Source organism: Lepisosteus platostomus, chromosome 2, assembly GCF_059453375.1.
Source record: "Lepisosteus platostomus isolate fLepPlt1 chromosome 2, fLepPlt1.hap1, whole genome shotgun sequence".
Taxonomy (NCBI): Eukaryota; Metazoa; Chordata; class Actinopteri; order Semionotiformes; family Lepisosteidae; genus Lepisosteus; species Lepisosteus platostomus.
The window spans coordinates 64246494-64258700 of NC_142612.1; the positions used below are offsets into that span (position 1 = coordinate 64246494).

The 12207-nt window shown below is 48.8% G+C and overlaps 2 protein-coding genes across 11 annotated transcripts in view; both read left to right on the forward strand.

Moving 5' to 3' along the window:
* The first annotated feature begins 1724 nt into the window (after positions 1 to 1724).
* On the forward strand, positions 1725 to 9855 carry LOC148676766 (UAP56-interacting factor-like). The gene is made up of 9 exons (XM_088612633.1): positions 1725 to 1954; positions 4195 to 4329; positions 4706 to 4854; positions 5560 to 5723; positions 5886 to 5973; positions 6195 to 6250; positions 6519 to 6593; positions 7602 to 7728; positions 8349 to 9855. Exons 1-9 carry the CDS (start codon positions 1852 to 1854, stop codon positions 8445 to 8447), a joined length of 996 nt encoding a protein of 331 aa, XP_088468759.1. The 5' UTR covers positions 1725 to 1851; the 3' UTR covers positions 8448 to 9855.
* A 215-nt stretch (positions 9856 to 10070) lies between these two features.
* lrch3 (leucine-rich repeats and calponin homology (CH) domain containing 3) overlaps positions 10071 to 12207 on the forward strand; it is a 37912-nt gene continuing 35775 nt past the window's right edge. For 7 of the 10 annotated variants that reach the window (XM_088612658.1, XM_088612668.1, XM_088612687.1 and 4 more), the window contains exon 1: positions 10072 to 10344. In XM_088612658.1, the coding sequence (XP_088468784.1) occupies positions 10122 to 10344 (223 nt within the window). In that variant the 5' untranslated portion in view covers positions 10072 to 10121. Of the gene's footprint in view, positions 10345 to 12207 lie in introns of all 10 variants that reach the window. The other 3 variants (XM_088612644.1, XM_088612678.1, XM_088612653.1) reach the window with 1 other exon arrangement.

Genomic DNA, 12207 nt, shown 5'->3' on the forward strand with positions numbered 1-12207 from the left:
TGGGGCGGGAAGAAAGTAGAACTACAAAACCCAGAGGTCTCAGCGACATGGACGGCTTAATTTAATTTGTTTTGAGAAAAACTATTATCAGCACCAACACGGCTAGTGATATTCCCTTCATTTGTGGTTTGGACTCCTGTCTGTAGGTTATACATTTTATAAATACTTCTTCATTGTATTGGTATAGCGCCAATTGTCCTTAAAGATCTCAAAAGATTTTATATATAGGGGACCTCTTCACCCAGCATTAACAACTGAAGTGCAGTCCCCTTATACAAGAGGATTAAATTGAATTAAAAAGGTAGTTTCAGGAGGGCACCCCTTTTCTTACAAATAACATAATGGGTGAGTACAAAAAACTGGCTAAGGATGTGACAACAGGAGTGATAGAGACCCGTTAGGCCAACAATTCACACAAATAATTGTATATGAACTCTGAAACAGTGAAGGCCAAAGATCCTACATGGCATCGGTGTTGGTAACATAGTGGAATTCTAACAAAATGTATTTACTATTTTGTTACCCTCTTTTTTTTTAAAAAAAGATACATGCACCAGAAAAAATGCGTTGCTGGCAATGTTTAACACACCAAAGGCTTAATTAAAAAAAAAAGCTTGATGAAACGTCCTTTTACACAAGGATCCTTTCGCAGTTGTATGTGCATACACCGCAGGCTACCGTGCAATATGCCTTTTTATCCATTACGAGGAGATGTGAGGACACCGACACATCTATTCCTCCAGCCGATGCCCTGAAGACCAGAAACGGGACTGCAGGCCAATTCAATTCAATTGAATTCAAAGATGCTTTATTGGCATGATCAATGAATAAAATCAGTGTTGCCACAGCAAAACAAATGCAATTACCATAAAACAAAAATCTAGAGACATTTACAATGAATACACAATCATAAATTATTTACATATAAACATATGGAACATGTAGCCAGCAGCCATATCACCCTGCAGCTCTCAAGTGGCTACCCACTGAAGCTAAGCAGGGTTGAGCCTGGCCAGTACCTGCATGGGAGACCTCCTGGGAAGCTATAGTTGCTGCTGGAAGTGGTGTTAGTGGGGCCAGCGGGGGTCCTAATGCAGTATAGTGGCGGGGACACTGTACTGTAATGGCACTGTCTTTCAGATCAGACGTTAAACCGAGGTCCTGACTCTCATTGGTCATTTAAGACTCCCCAGGCATTTCTCAGAAAGAGTAGGGAGTTATCCCGGTGTCCAGGGGGCCATATTTCCCCCCTCGACCTTTACCGTGGCTCCAAATTGCCCCCATGTATGATCGCCCTGCGATGGACTGGCACCCTGTCCTGTCCAGGGTGTACCCTGCCTTGCGCAAGTTGCTTGCTGGGTAGGCTCCGGCTTCCCCCAACACCGCATGGTATAAAGAGGTTTGGTGAATGACATGACATATGGAACATTACTGGGAGACAGGCTCACTGTTCCTCAGGCTGTGACAGGAGGTCACATCCTGGGCTGCCAGTTCAGCTGAGTTCCCTCCTCCCTCTCCCAGTAGGATTGGGAGTTGTTGTGATTCTGGCAGGTGAGGGAATTCTGGGATAAGATTTATAAATTTAGGGAAGAGTGTTTGTCGAATCCCAGAATATCTGTCACAGTGGAGCATCTCTGTCTCTGTTTCTCCCCGCTGGCAGTGGGAGCACAGCCTGTCCTCTCAGAAAGCTGTCGTCTCCTGTCATTGGCTGTGACGTGTGGCGCGCGCCTGCGCAGAGCAGGTTTCGTGTCTGAATGGACACGGGGAGAAGAAGGAGGTGGGGGTGAGCTTGCACTGTGCCATCCAGTCCAAAATACAGACGTATACACAAAGGCCTGGCACAGCCCTGACATGAGCGGCATCGGGTTCAAGTCTGGCGGTGTCCCTGCCTTGAGGAATGGCCCGGGGACCAGCGGCGGCTCGGACGGCCTGGATAAGATTGACATGTCGCTGGGTAAGGCCGCACGGAGCCGGGGAGTCCAGGCTGGGAGGCAGCCCGGTTTAGAGCTCTCAGACAGCAGCGCTGCGGTAAACACCGGGGGGATGGGGAGGACGGTATTACTACTTTCGTGACTGTACGGAAAGCTCCAGCCACCGAGAGACTTGTCGTTAAAGAGCTCGCAGTAACAGCGGTGTGTGTGGCCGTCCGGTTTGTGTGAGTTGTGTAGGGTGGCAGTCCAATAGGACAGGTTTCACGGGTCACCCTTAAATCACCAGTTGGCAGGGGCTTCGACCAATTTCGGTTCAACCACTTTTAAGTGGGTTGTTGAACAGTTCAGAGTTCTAGTCAATAGTTCAGAGATCACGACAGAAAGAAACAACAACGCTCAATACCGTGAAGCTCAGGATGTTGGCTCGATTAAGTCAGAAATGGTCAATTACTGTATTTATTCAAACCTCATTTGTATAGCGCCTAATACCCTAAGGGTCTGAAAAAACGTCCTATCTGTAGGGGACCCCTTCACCACCCCTTATAGTTATAGAGGGGTCTACATACCTCTATAATGTAGGGGTTACATTATACGAGGTCATGGAGGGGTCATGCCTCCATGACCTCGTGGATCACTGACTACCTGACGGGCAGACCACAGTCTGTGAGACTTCAGAACTGCGTGTCTGAACTGGTAGTGAGTAACACAGGGGCACCTCAAGGGACAGTTCTTTCTCCATTCCTCTTCACCCTCTATACTTCGGACTTTAAGTACAACTCAAAGTCATGCCACCTGCAAAAGTTCTCAGATGACTCTGCAATTGTGGGATGTATCAAGGGTGAGCAGGAGGAGGAGTACAGAGGACTGGTCAGCAGCTTTGTGGAGTGGTGTGGGGTGAACCACTTGGAACTGAATGTTACAAAGACAAAGGAACTGGTGGTAGATTTCAGGAGGAAAAAGGTCAAACCTACTCCTGTCTACATCCATGGGAGTGGCGTGGAGATGGTGGACTCGTACAAGTACCTGGGAGTGCACATAGACGATAGACTGGAATGGTCTAAGAACATCGAGGCCATCTATAAGAACGGACAGAGCCGACTTTACTTCTTGAGGAGGCTCAGGTCCTTCAATGTGTGTAGTAAGATGCTACACATGTTTTATCAGTCGGTGGTAGCGAGTGCCATTTTCTACGCAGTGGTGTGCTGGGGCTCTGGGATTAGAGCAGTAGATTCCAAAAGGCTGAACAAGCTCATCAGGAGAGCGAGCTCTGTCATTGGGTCTGACCTGGACCCCTTGGAGGTAGTGGCTGAGAGGAGAATGATGTCCAAACTGGAGGCCATCATGGACAACTTCTCCCATCCCCTCTATGACAGGCTTGCAGGAATGAAGAGCACGTTCAGCAATAGACTGATTCATCCACGGTGCGACAGGGAGCGCTACAGGAGGTCATTCTTGCCGTCTGCCATAAGACTGTACAACGCATCCACCTTGCGTCTTGGCAGAGGCAACAGCGACAGTGACCTGTTTCTGGACTAAACGCATATACACATATACTGCTACATCTGTTCTCTTTCTTTTTCTTTTTCTTTTTCCCGTTTACAACCACTTTTGTGCAATATATGCCAGGGACCTGTGCAATACATTTATATTTATATTTATATCTATGGTTACATCTATATTTATATTCATACGTGTGATACGATTTTCTGTGTACTGTTCTGTTCTAGTTTCCTCTTGTGTGTCCGGACTGTGAGTAACTCTTGTATTGTATTGTATGTATTGTACTATTAGTATATAATTCGTTACACTGTGGCTGTGTTGTGTGTGTTAAGCTGCTGTTACACTGCAATTTCCCTCACGGGATCAATAAAGTATCTATCTATCTATACAACACGTTTCCCTAAGCGGTGTGCATACAGCGTGCATTTCAATCTAGTTTTCTGCATAGTAAAGTCTGTGTGAGTTGTCTGGGTACAGCTTTCTGGTCTTCTACAGTGCAGTTTATATATGCATAGTCTCCTTCTTCAGTGTACAGTGATGGTCTATACAGAGTACAGCGTTTCTCATAGTCTGAATATAGTGAACAGTGTACCTACACATAGTACGTACAGTGTACATGTCAATTTACCTTGTCCATGATGTTAGAAAGTCTGTCTGCAGCGTGTGCAGTCAGTCTGTACGTGCAATGCATGTCTCTTTCCCATCCTCTCTCAGGCACTCTTTATAATCTCACACTCCTCCTCTCCTTGTCATCCCCCCGCAGATGATATCATCCGACTGAACAGGAAGGAGCAGAGGACCCAGTGGGCTGGCGCTGGCCCCCGGAGGCCCCGTGTCAATGGTCGGCTCTCCCAGGGCTGGCGAGGGCCGGCCTGGGCAGGGGGTCAGCAGCAGAGAGGTAGCTACATGCTGATACCCTGTCGTGTCACACATGTTAATGGACTCGCAGGGTACATACTGGTACTGATGCACTGATAAGCAGGGAAGCATTGTAATTGTTGAGATGCCTGCAAAGCACTTTGAGAAGCCACTTTTAATGGTGCTGTATAAAATAAAGTCTATTAGCAGTGTTGCATTAAACAGTATACCCTTGTTGAAGATTGTCGAAGATGCCTTTGGCGTGTGTTGTCTGAACATTTTTCTGTCTCCCTTCCTTATTTCCTGTCTCTGCCACATCTGTCACCCCCATCTCTTTTTCCTCTCTCTCTCTCTCTCTCTCTCTCTCTCTCGCTCCTTCTCGTCTGTTTCCTCTCTTGTCCTCTTCCTCCCGGGAGGTGTGGGATACCTGGGGGCTCGAGGCCGGAGGGGGGTGGCCCCCGTCGTCCGCCGGAGGGGTCAAGGTGTTGTTACCGGGTTGGCCGCCCGCAGGAATGCTGTGCTGCTCAAGGGGATCAGCCCCTTGAACCGACCGCCGCTCACACAGGTACGGAGTGAGAGGGTGTGTGTGCAGAGAGAAATGGACAGAGGGCAGAGCGATCATGTCTTAGAGCTGGGAGGCCGTTTAAGTGCACGTGCATGTCAGCGTGTCTGTGGACAAGTGTATGATGTCAATATAAAGCTGTCGGGTGCGATAGGGACTGGGACCATTGTCAAGGCTGGACAGGTTTGAGTTGGTCAGGGTGTGCTTCAGCTGAATCCTGCCTGACGACAGTAAGCTTGGAGATGTTTGCCTGCATCGGCCCTCTCCAAGGCGACAGCTGTGCTGTAGGTGGCATGAGACACAGCCTGCTGATCTTTACCTTGAATGTTTCAGAAGGTGCATGCAGTCACCATCTCTGTCCTGTGCATAAGAGAGTCCTTCTGCATGGATGAGTTAATAATGACAATTGGCAATTCCTTATTAAGGTTTCTAATAAGAAAAGTGAATCCAAAATTTTAGATGAAATGGAATTCCTCTGTATATTTGCCTTTGGATGAAAAGGGCAGTGAATTGAGTGTCTGGTCTGTGTGTGAGTAGGATTATGTTTGTTTATGTGTACGTCATTTCTGCTGAGCAGTGTAGCTTCTATTATCCTTTCGCTATATCACGTTCATGGCCTCTTTGATTCTTTCACACCTCCTCCGTCCCTCACTCTCCCTATGCCTCTACCTCTCCTCCTCTCTTTTTCTCTGTCCCTGCCTCTGCCAGAGACCACGGCCTCTTCTTCAGCGCAGGGCAGGCCCATACAGACAGACGGATGCCCAGTGGCGAACATACCGGCAGGTGGATTCCCAGCGACAGCCGTATGGACAGGTGGACACACAGAGGAGCCAGGGCCAGCCCCTGCACAGACCCATACAGCTCCGCCGACGGTGAGCAGAGAACCGTGTTAAACAGCCATTAAGCACAGTTGTGTGTTCACCGTCTTCTCAGAAACTCTGTCTTCCTCTCACCCAGTCTCTCTGGCTCAGCTGCTCAATTCTGTGCTTTGTCACTGTGTTCTCTCTCTGATCACCTACTCTCTCTCTCTGCAGGAACATACTCCCCACATGGCCGCCCGCCTCTCACCATGCCCAGAGAGAGGCTCGTCAGGCCACCTTTCTATTCCGCCGTGGCCTAAAGGTACGCACCTCTTTTTCTCTTGCCTTCTCCCCTCTTTTTCCTCCTTCTCTCCCTTACACTCATCCTTAAAACCCCTTCTCCCCCCCCTCCCCTCCTCCTCTGCAGGACTTTCTCATGTCAGTGTTGGAAGGCTCCAGAATGAAACACCACTGCAAACATTGCGTTGAATTCCCCGATATAGTTGTAATTACTTTGTGCCTTTCTGTTTCTTTCTCTCTCAGGTTCAGGCCCAAGTTCAGAACCCTGTCTTGTCCCCAGCAACCCAGAGGACACGGCCGTAAGTCTGCCTCTTCGTCTCATTGCTGGATTTAACAGCAGACACTTGAGCACACGTGCATTAAGTGGAAAGGCTGTGAGTCCTCCCACTGCTTCTCAGTTCTGATTCAGTCATAAAATAATATGAACCAATGTAATGCAGCTCAGATTTGTAAGCCATAGCCAGGTCTCATTCCAGTCTTGTGAATGTCTTGTGAATGTGTGGATCCTGATTGCATATGCTGTTCTTTCCAGTTCTGTACAATTTGCTGTATTGCCCTGTGCTCTAGGTGGCGCACATCGACCACTAGCGGAGGAATCCTGACCATATCCATTGACAACCCTACTGCCAGAATACCGTCAGAGTGAGTCACAACACTCCATTATGGATGTTGCAATAGTGATCTATAAAGTTTGTTTTTTTTTACATTGGAGGCTGTGTTAATACCTGTCCTGGTACAAATATAGAGTGGTTTAAAATCCTGGTTTTCTTCCTCTGGGAAGAGAGCAGACCATATACAATGGGCAATGTGATAAGCTCCACTTTTTTAGTTCCAATCCCCTTTTTGCACTTGTTGTAACTCCCAGGTGGGTTTACTAGGTGTTTGGTAACGGCACAGTAGAATACTGTCCAAACATTAGGGTAATGAACAAAAAGCATTGTATGGCAAGGCCCCAGACTGAAACTTAAGTGGTCACAACTGTGGCCAATTGATGTGCTCATTGCCTGGATTTTAAGACTTGTTAACATTGCCATCTGGAGCTAATGGTGTCTTTGCCTTTAAAATAAACTCAGGAGTACCAACAAGCAGCTCTTCCTCATGCGTCGCGGGTATGAACGGTATTTATCCCACGCTGAAAGTGAAAAATGAGTGAGGGGTGTTCTCTCCTCACTACACTGAAGAAAACGAGCAAAGGGAACTCCTCCTTTAAACCACAGTGTACCTGGCTCCCCCGACTGACATATTTGGCACACAGCAACTGGATCTAATGCCCGTTTGATCTGATTTGAAAACAAGTGTCTCCTTGGATAAAACATTTTGTCTAGAGCACTGTTTAAGAATTTTGATTTTTGTCCCTCCTTGGGGCGCCTGTGGCTGGCGGTTCAAATCCCGTGGCCGGCAGAGGAATCCTACTCCGTTGGGCCCCTGAGCAAAGACCTTAACCCCAACTGCTCCAGGGGCGCCGTACAATGTCTGACCCTGCGCTCTGACCCCAAGCTTTTCTCCCTGTCTGTGTGTCTGTGTGTTTGTGAAAAGACAAATTCCTAATGCAAGAAATTGTATGTGGCTAATAAAGTGATCTGATCTGATCCTTATTGTCACATACACCTTCCCCCTCATGTTACCATCCAGCTTTCTCTCTCTCCACAGCCCCCCCCGAACTCGTGTGCTGCGCCCCCCCCTGCCCCCCACCCCTCTCAAGCAGGAGGAGCCAGAGCTGCGGAAGACCCCCAAGGGTGTGGCACTGCAGTTTGACATTAACAGTGTGGGCAAGCAGGTAATTACGCCCTCCTCCGTGGCCTTTTATCCCTGTTGACACTGTGTTCATGGCAGCTCATGGGGAAACCCAGGAGACCCTGAGCAGAGACAAACCTCCCTGCCCTGCAGCCCATTGTATGCAGCTGTCTCGTGGTTTATTTTTTCACCACCAGGTGTCAGTCTTTCTAATCATCATTTCAGAAGCTCTGATTTTCTGTTGATCTGGGAGGTTGTGTGTGTGTGTGTTTGGGTGGGACCGTATTGTATCTGTCTGTGACTGTGGAGTTCATCACTGCGTGCCCTCGTGTGTAATTTGTCACTGTGTGCGTGCGTTTGGGTGGGACTGTGTTGTATCTGTGTCTGTGACCGTGCAGTTCATCACTGCGTGCCCTTGTGTGTAATTTGTCACTGTGTGCGTGCGTTTGGGTGGGACTGTGTTGTATCTGTGTCTGTGACCGTGCAGTTCATCACTGCGTGCCCTCGTGTGTAATTTGTCACTGTGTGCGTGCGTTTGGGTGGGACTGTGTTGTATCTGTGTCTGTGATCGTGCAGTTCATCACTGCGTGCCCTTGGATACGCTGGTGCCAGTGTGCTGTTCATGGCTGTGGGCACTGTGCTAACCCTATTTTCCCCGGGCAGACGGCCATGACCCTGAATGAGCGATTCCGCATCCTGAAGGACCAGCGCTCGGAGGTGGCGCAGAGCAGCAAGAGCAGCCGATTTGTCACCGTGGGATAACAGTATGCCGAGGCAGCCAGTCAGAGAGAGATACTACTCATAGACCCCTCCCATCCCCCCAGCCAACACTCTCACTCTCAGATGCGCCGGACCCAGGGGGAGAGGCGAGGAGGGGGTGGACTGCCCCGGCAGGGAAGCACAGGCCCCCTCTGAGGTCGGGCACCAGACACAGACCCTCCCGTGTGCTTTTGGTTGACTCGTGGGGGCAGGGGCAGAGGAGGGAGGGGATCTGGAAAGGAGGAAACGAGAGAGAAAAAGTTGTAAAAACAGAAGATGCTGCAGCTCTCCCTCCCGTCGCTGAAAGAGTTTTGGCGTTCCTGTTGGATATAGTTATTCTTCCTTGTTGTTTTTTTTTTTTTTGCATTGATCCTGTTATTCTCATATTTGATATTTGTTACTGTGTACGTTCAGGAATGTTTTCGGTGTTCTGAATAGCAAAGGGAAGTTGGCTGAGGACGATGCTCTGACGCACACTCAGTTTGTGTTCTGGGAGGGGGAGGGAGTGGGGGGTGGTGGGGTTCAAGCAGGTGGGGGCATTGAAATTGTGTTGGTTTTTTTTAGACTTTATCATTTTGAGTTATCTAGATTTTCTTTATCAAAGACAATTCAGAAAAGGGCTGCTTTTATTTTGAAGAGTCTGTGTTTCTTTACAGCATGGAATTACCTACATAACCCTTCCAGTACACTCCAGATCCCACACTGCCATCACCACCAGCTCCTTCGACTTCGACTCCATGAGGAATGTCAGCAGTATTGGATTGGTGACTGTGAAGGAAGGGTACACTGGAAGGGCTGCACATGGAGTGTCTTGGCTTTAGAGCAGCGATGGGCAGTTCTGGTCCTCAGGAGTTCATTCCGCCTCCAATCATGAAGAACTGATTATTTGCAAAACGAGTTCACCTATTTTATACTTTATGATGTTGCCAATTGGAACATACCTGGAAGCCCTGCAGGACTCCAGAGCTGCCTGTCCCTGGGGCAGAGTAACACGGCTGTTGTTCGGCCTCCTGTTGCAGGACAGTCACTGCAGGTATCAATGACTGCGAGTCTGACCAGCTGTTACCCCTGCTGGCTAAGAAGTGCTGTTTTCCAAAATGCCAGACTCCGAGTCAAGCAGGTTGACCTGGTTTTTGCATGGCAACACTAATGTACTTTTGGTTTTATAGGCATGTATTTTATTTTGGTTATGGTTTTGTGACTTTGCTTCACCTCGCCCATCTCTGACATGGGCTTCAGTGTTGTTTTTAATTCTACCTTTGTTGTTTGTGTGTGGATGTTTTTTTTTTTCATGACATTTTTGCTCTGTTATTGGTCTTTATGGAAGATGTTCACATAGACAAAAACGTGCAGGGTATTTTCTAAAAAAACAAACAAAATAAATGTTAAAATGTTTAACCATTTCAATGAATTATTTTCTGTAGTCTGTTTTTTCCTGCGCAAATAAATTCATACTATTAAGACTCTGCGCCTTGCCCACACTCCGTCAATTCCCTACTCGCTTTCATATTCAGGCACCACGCATGCTCTATGCCCTAAAGCCGGGCTTTTATACGCATGCTCCTTGCCCACACTAGAATCTCCCCTGCCGGTGGCTTCAGAACGCCCTCAGTTGCTGCGCAGACGCAAAGTATGTTCAGTCCCACCGACTGAGAGACGGTGGGAGTTAGCTCTATAATGGCGGCTGCGGTCTTGCTGTCGGCTGAGGGCCCCGGTCCCGGTGTGCCAGGAGTCCCCGGTAGCGGACCAGGAGTAGCGGGACCCGCCTCCTGGAACCGCTCACTGGACCGAGCCCTGGAAGAGGCTGCAGTAACGGGGTTCCTCAACCTCAGCGGCAGAAAGCTAAAGGAGTTTCCGAGGAGTGCCGCCAACCACGACCTCACGGACACAACCCAGGCCGGTAGGCAGCGCCCGAGGGCCGCTGAGGGATGCTGGAAGAGACCGGGGGGCCGGGAAAACAGTCCGGGCACTCCCTAAATTATAGACCGAGAATGTGCGGCTCTGCGAGCGGTTTGCAGGCGGGGAGAGACGGGGTCTGTGCGCGGTACTGAGCGTCTGCAGTTGCTTGACATGTTCAGTAGCCGCTCCGTCAGACAGCTGTTTTGAAGGATGGTGGAATGGAAAAACAGCTCGGCTCACGCGTGTTATTAGTTACATTGCAATTCGTGGCTGATCATATTATCATGAATTATTAAGAAGAGGTGTTTAGTCGTGGCTGGGAGAGCATTACGGTTCCTCTAGAGCTGTTGTAGCTGCTGTGAAGTTTGTCGGAGTTGGGCTGTGGCGGAGCAATGTGTTCGTTGCCGTGATGATCGACGCAGGACAGTGCCAGTTCGTGGGAGATCCCTGTCTCCCCCACGCATAGAGTAGCGGAATGACTGGAGAACAATCACGATTTTGGCTTTGCCTTGTGGAGTATAAGACACCCCTCCACCCACTTGGCAGCCGTGAGTCCACTGTGGAAATAGCCCTCGTGATGTAAACACTACCCACAGCCCTATGGGAGCCGGGAGGTGTGGAGGGTCGTAACACCTAGCGGACTGATATGCATAGATAAGCCTCTCTGGATGTCTTGCTCCGTTGCTAATTTGTTTGTGTATGTGACAGGAATAACTTTATTTTGATCAGTTTCTGGCAGTCCCGTTGTTGACACCCCTGTGGAGAGTGTGGGCAGTCCTGGGTGTGGATGTTCGCGGATGGGGTGGGGAGATGACACACAAAAGGCGCACACTGACTTTGTGTAAAACAGGCTTGTATGCTTTCACGCAGAATGACACTGGCTGTGTACACACACCCACACAGTGTGCAGACTGCCGGCCTAGCCCAGGAATCCACCTGTCACACTGTTCAGAGGGACAGTCGGTTGAGTGAGACAGAAGCGCTTTGCTGCTGGCAGCGCTGTGGGATGTTTCTTTGTGCTTAGTAGTGAGTCAGAACGTATTAAATGATGGGAAAGGCTGAGGCAGAGCTGTCCTGGCACACGGTTATGGTGTGTTTTGTGGGGCACCGGAAGACCGACAAAGGAGCTAGCTCTTTTTCACTTGATATATCGGGATTAGAGATCTTTCAATTATTAGGCTGTGCCTTGCAGCATAGAATCTAGTGAGGTGCTCGTTCGTTTCTTCCTCTGAACTTTCTGGAGTCAGAAGGGATTCGCGCTGAGATCTTAGGACGGATAGCTCGATCCACAGTCCCCCACTCGATCGGCAATTCATATCAGTAGTGTTAAAGTAATTAATTATAATTGCTTACACTTATATAGCGCTTTTCTGGACACTCCACTCAAAGCGCTTTACAAGTAATGGGGATCCCCTCCACCTGCACCACCAATGTGCAGCATCCACCTGGATGATGCGACGGCAGCCATAGTGCGCCAGAACGCTCACCACACATCAGCTATCAGTGGGGAGGAGAGCAGAGTAATGAAGCCAATTCAGAGATGGGGATTATTATTAGGAGGCCATGATTGGTAAGGGCCAATGGGAAATTTGGCTAGGACGCCGGTACAATATATATCAGAGATTGGAGATTATTGAATGTGTGCGTGTAATGATCTGTCAGTGTATGTAGGTCAGTTCTGTGTGTCTAGCTTGGTATTGATCAGAGGGACTGCACAGTTATTCTCATGAACAGCCCTTATCTGTGTAAACTGGCACCTCATCTGACAGGGGGGAGTGTGCTCAGTGTTTCATTTGCTTGTGGGTATTGTTTCTTTTTTTGGGAAGAGAGAGACAAGGTGATATTTGAGGGGTGAAAAAAAGAA

Excerpts from the sequence above, each read along its gene's own strand:
- LOC148676766 (XM_088612633.1), top strand. The coding sequence starts at position 1,852 with ATGAGCGGCATCGGGTTCAAGTCTGGCGGTGTCCCTGCCTTGAGGAAT. Across the intron at positions 6,594-7,601 it reads ACTGCCAGAATACCGTCAGA|CCCCCCCCGAACTCGTGTGC; the intron begins GTGAGTCACAAC and ends CTCTCTCCACAG. Across the intron at positions 7,729-8,348 it reads TTAACAGTGTGGGCAAGCAG|ACGGCCATGACCCTGAATGA; the intron begins GTAATTACGCCC and ends TTCCCCGGGCAG.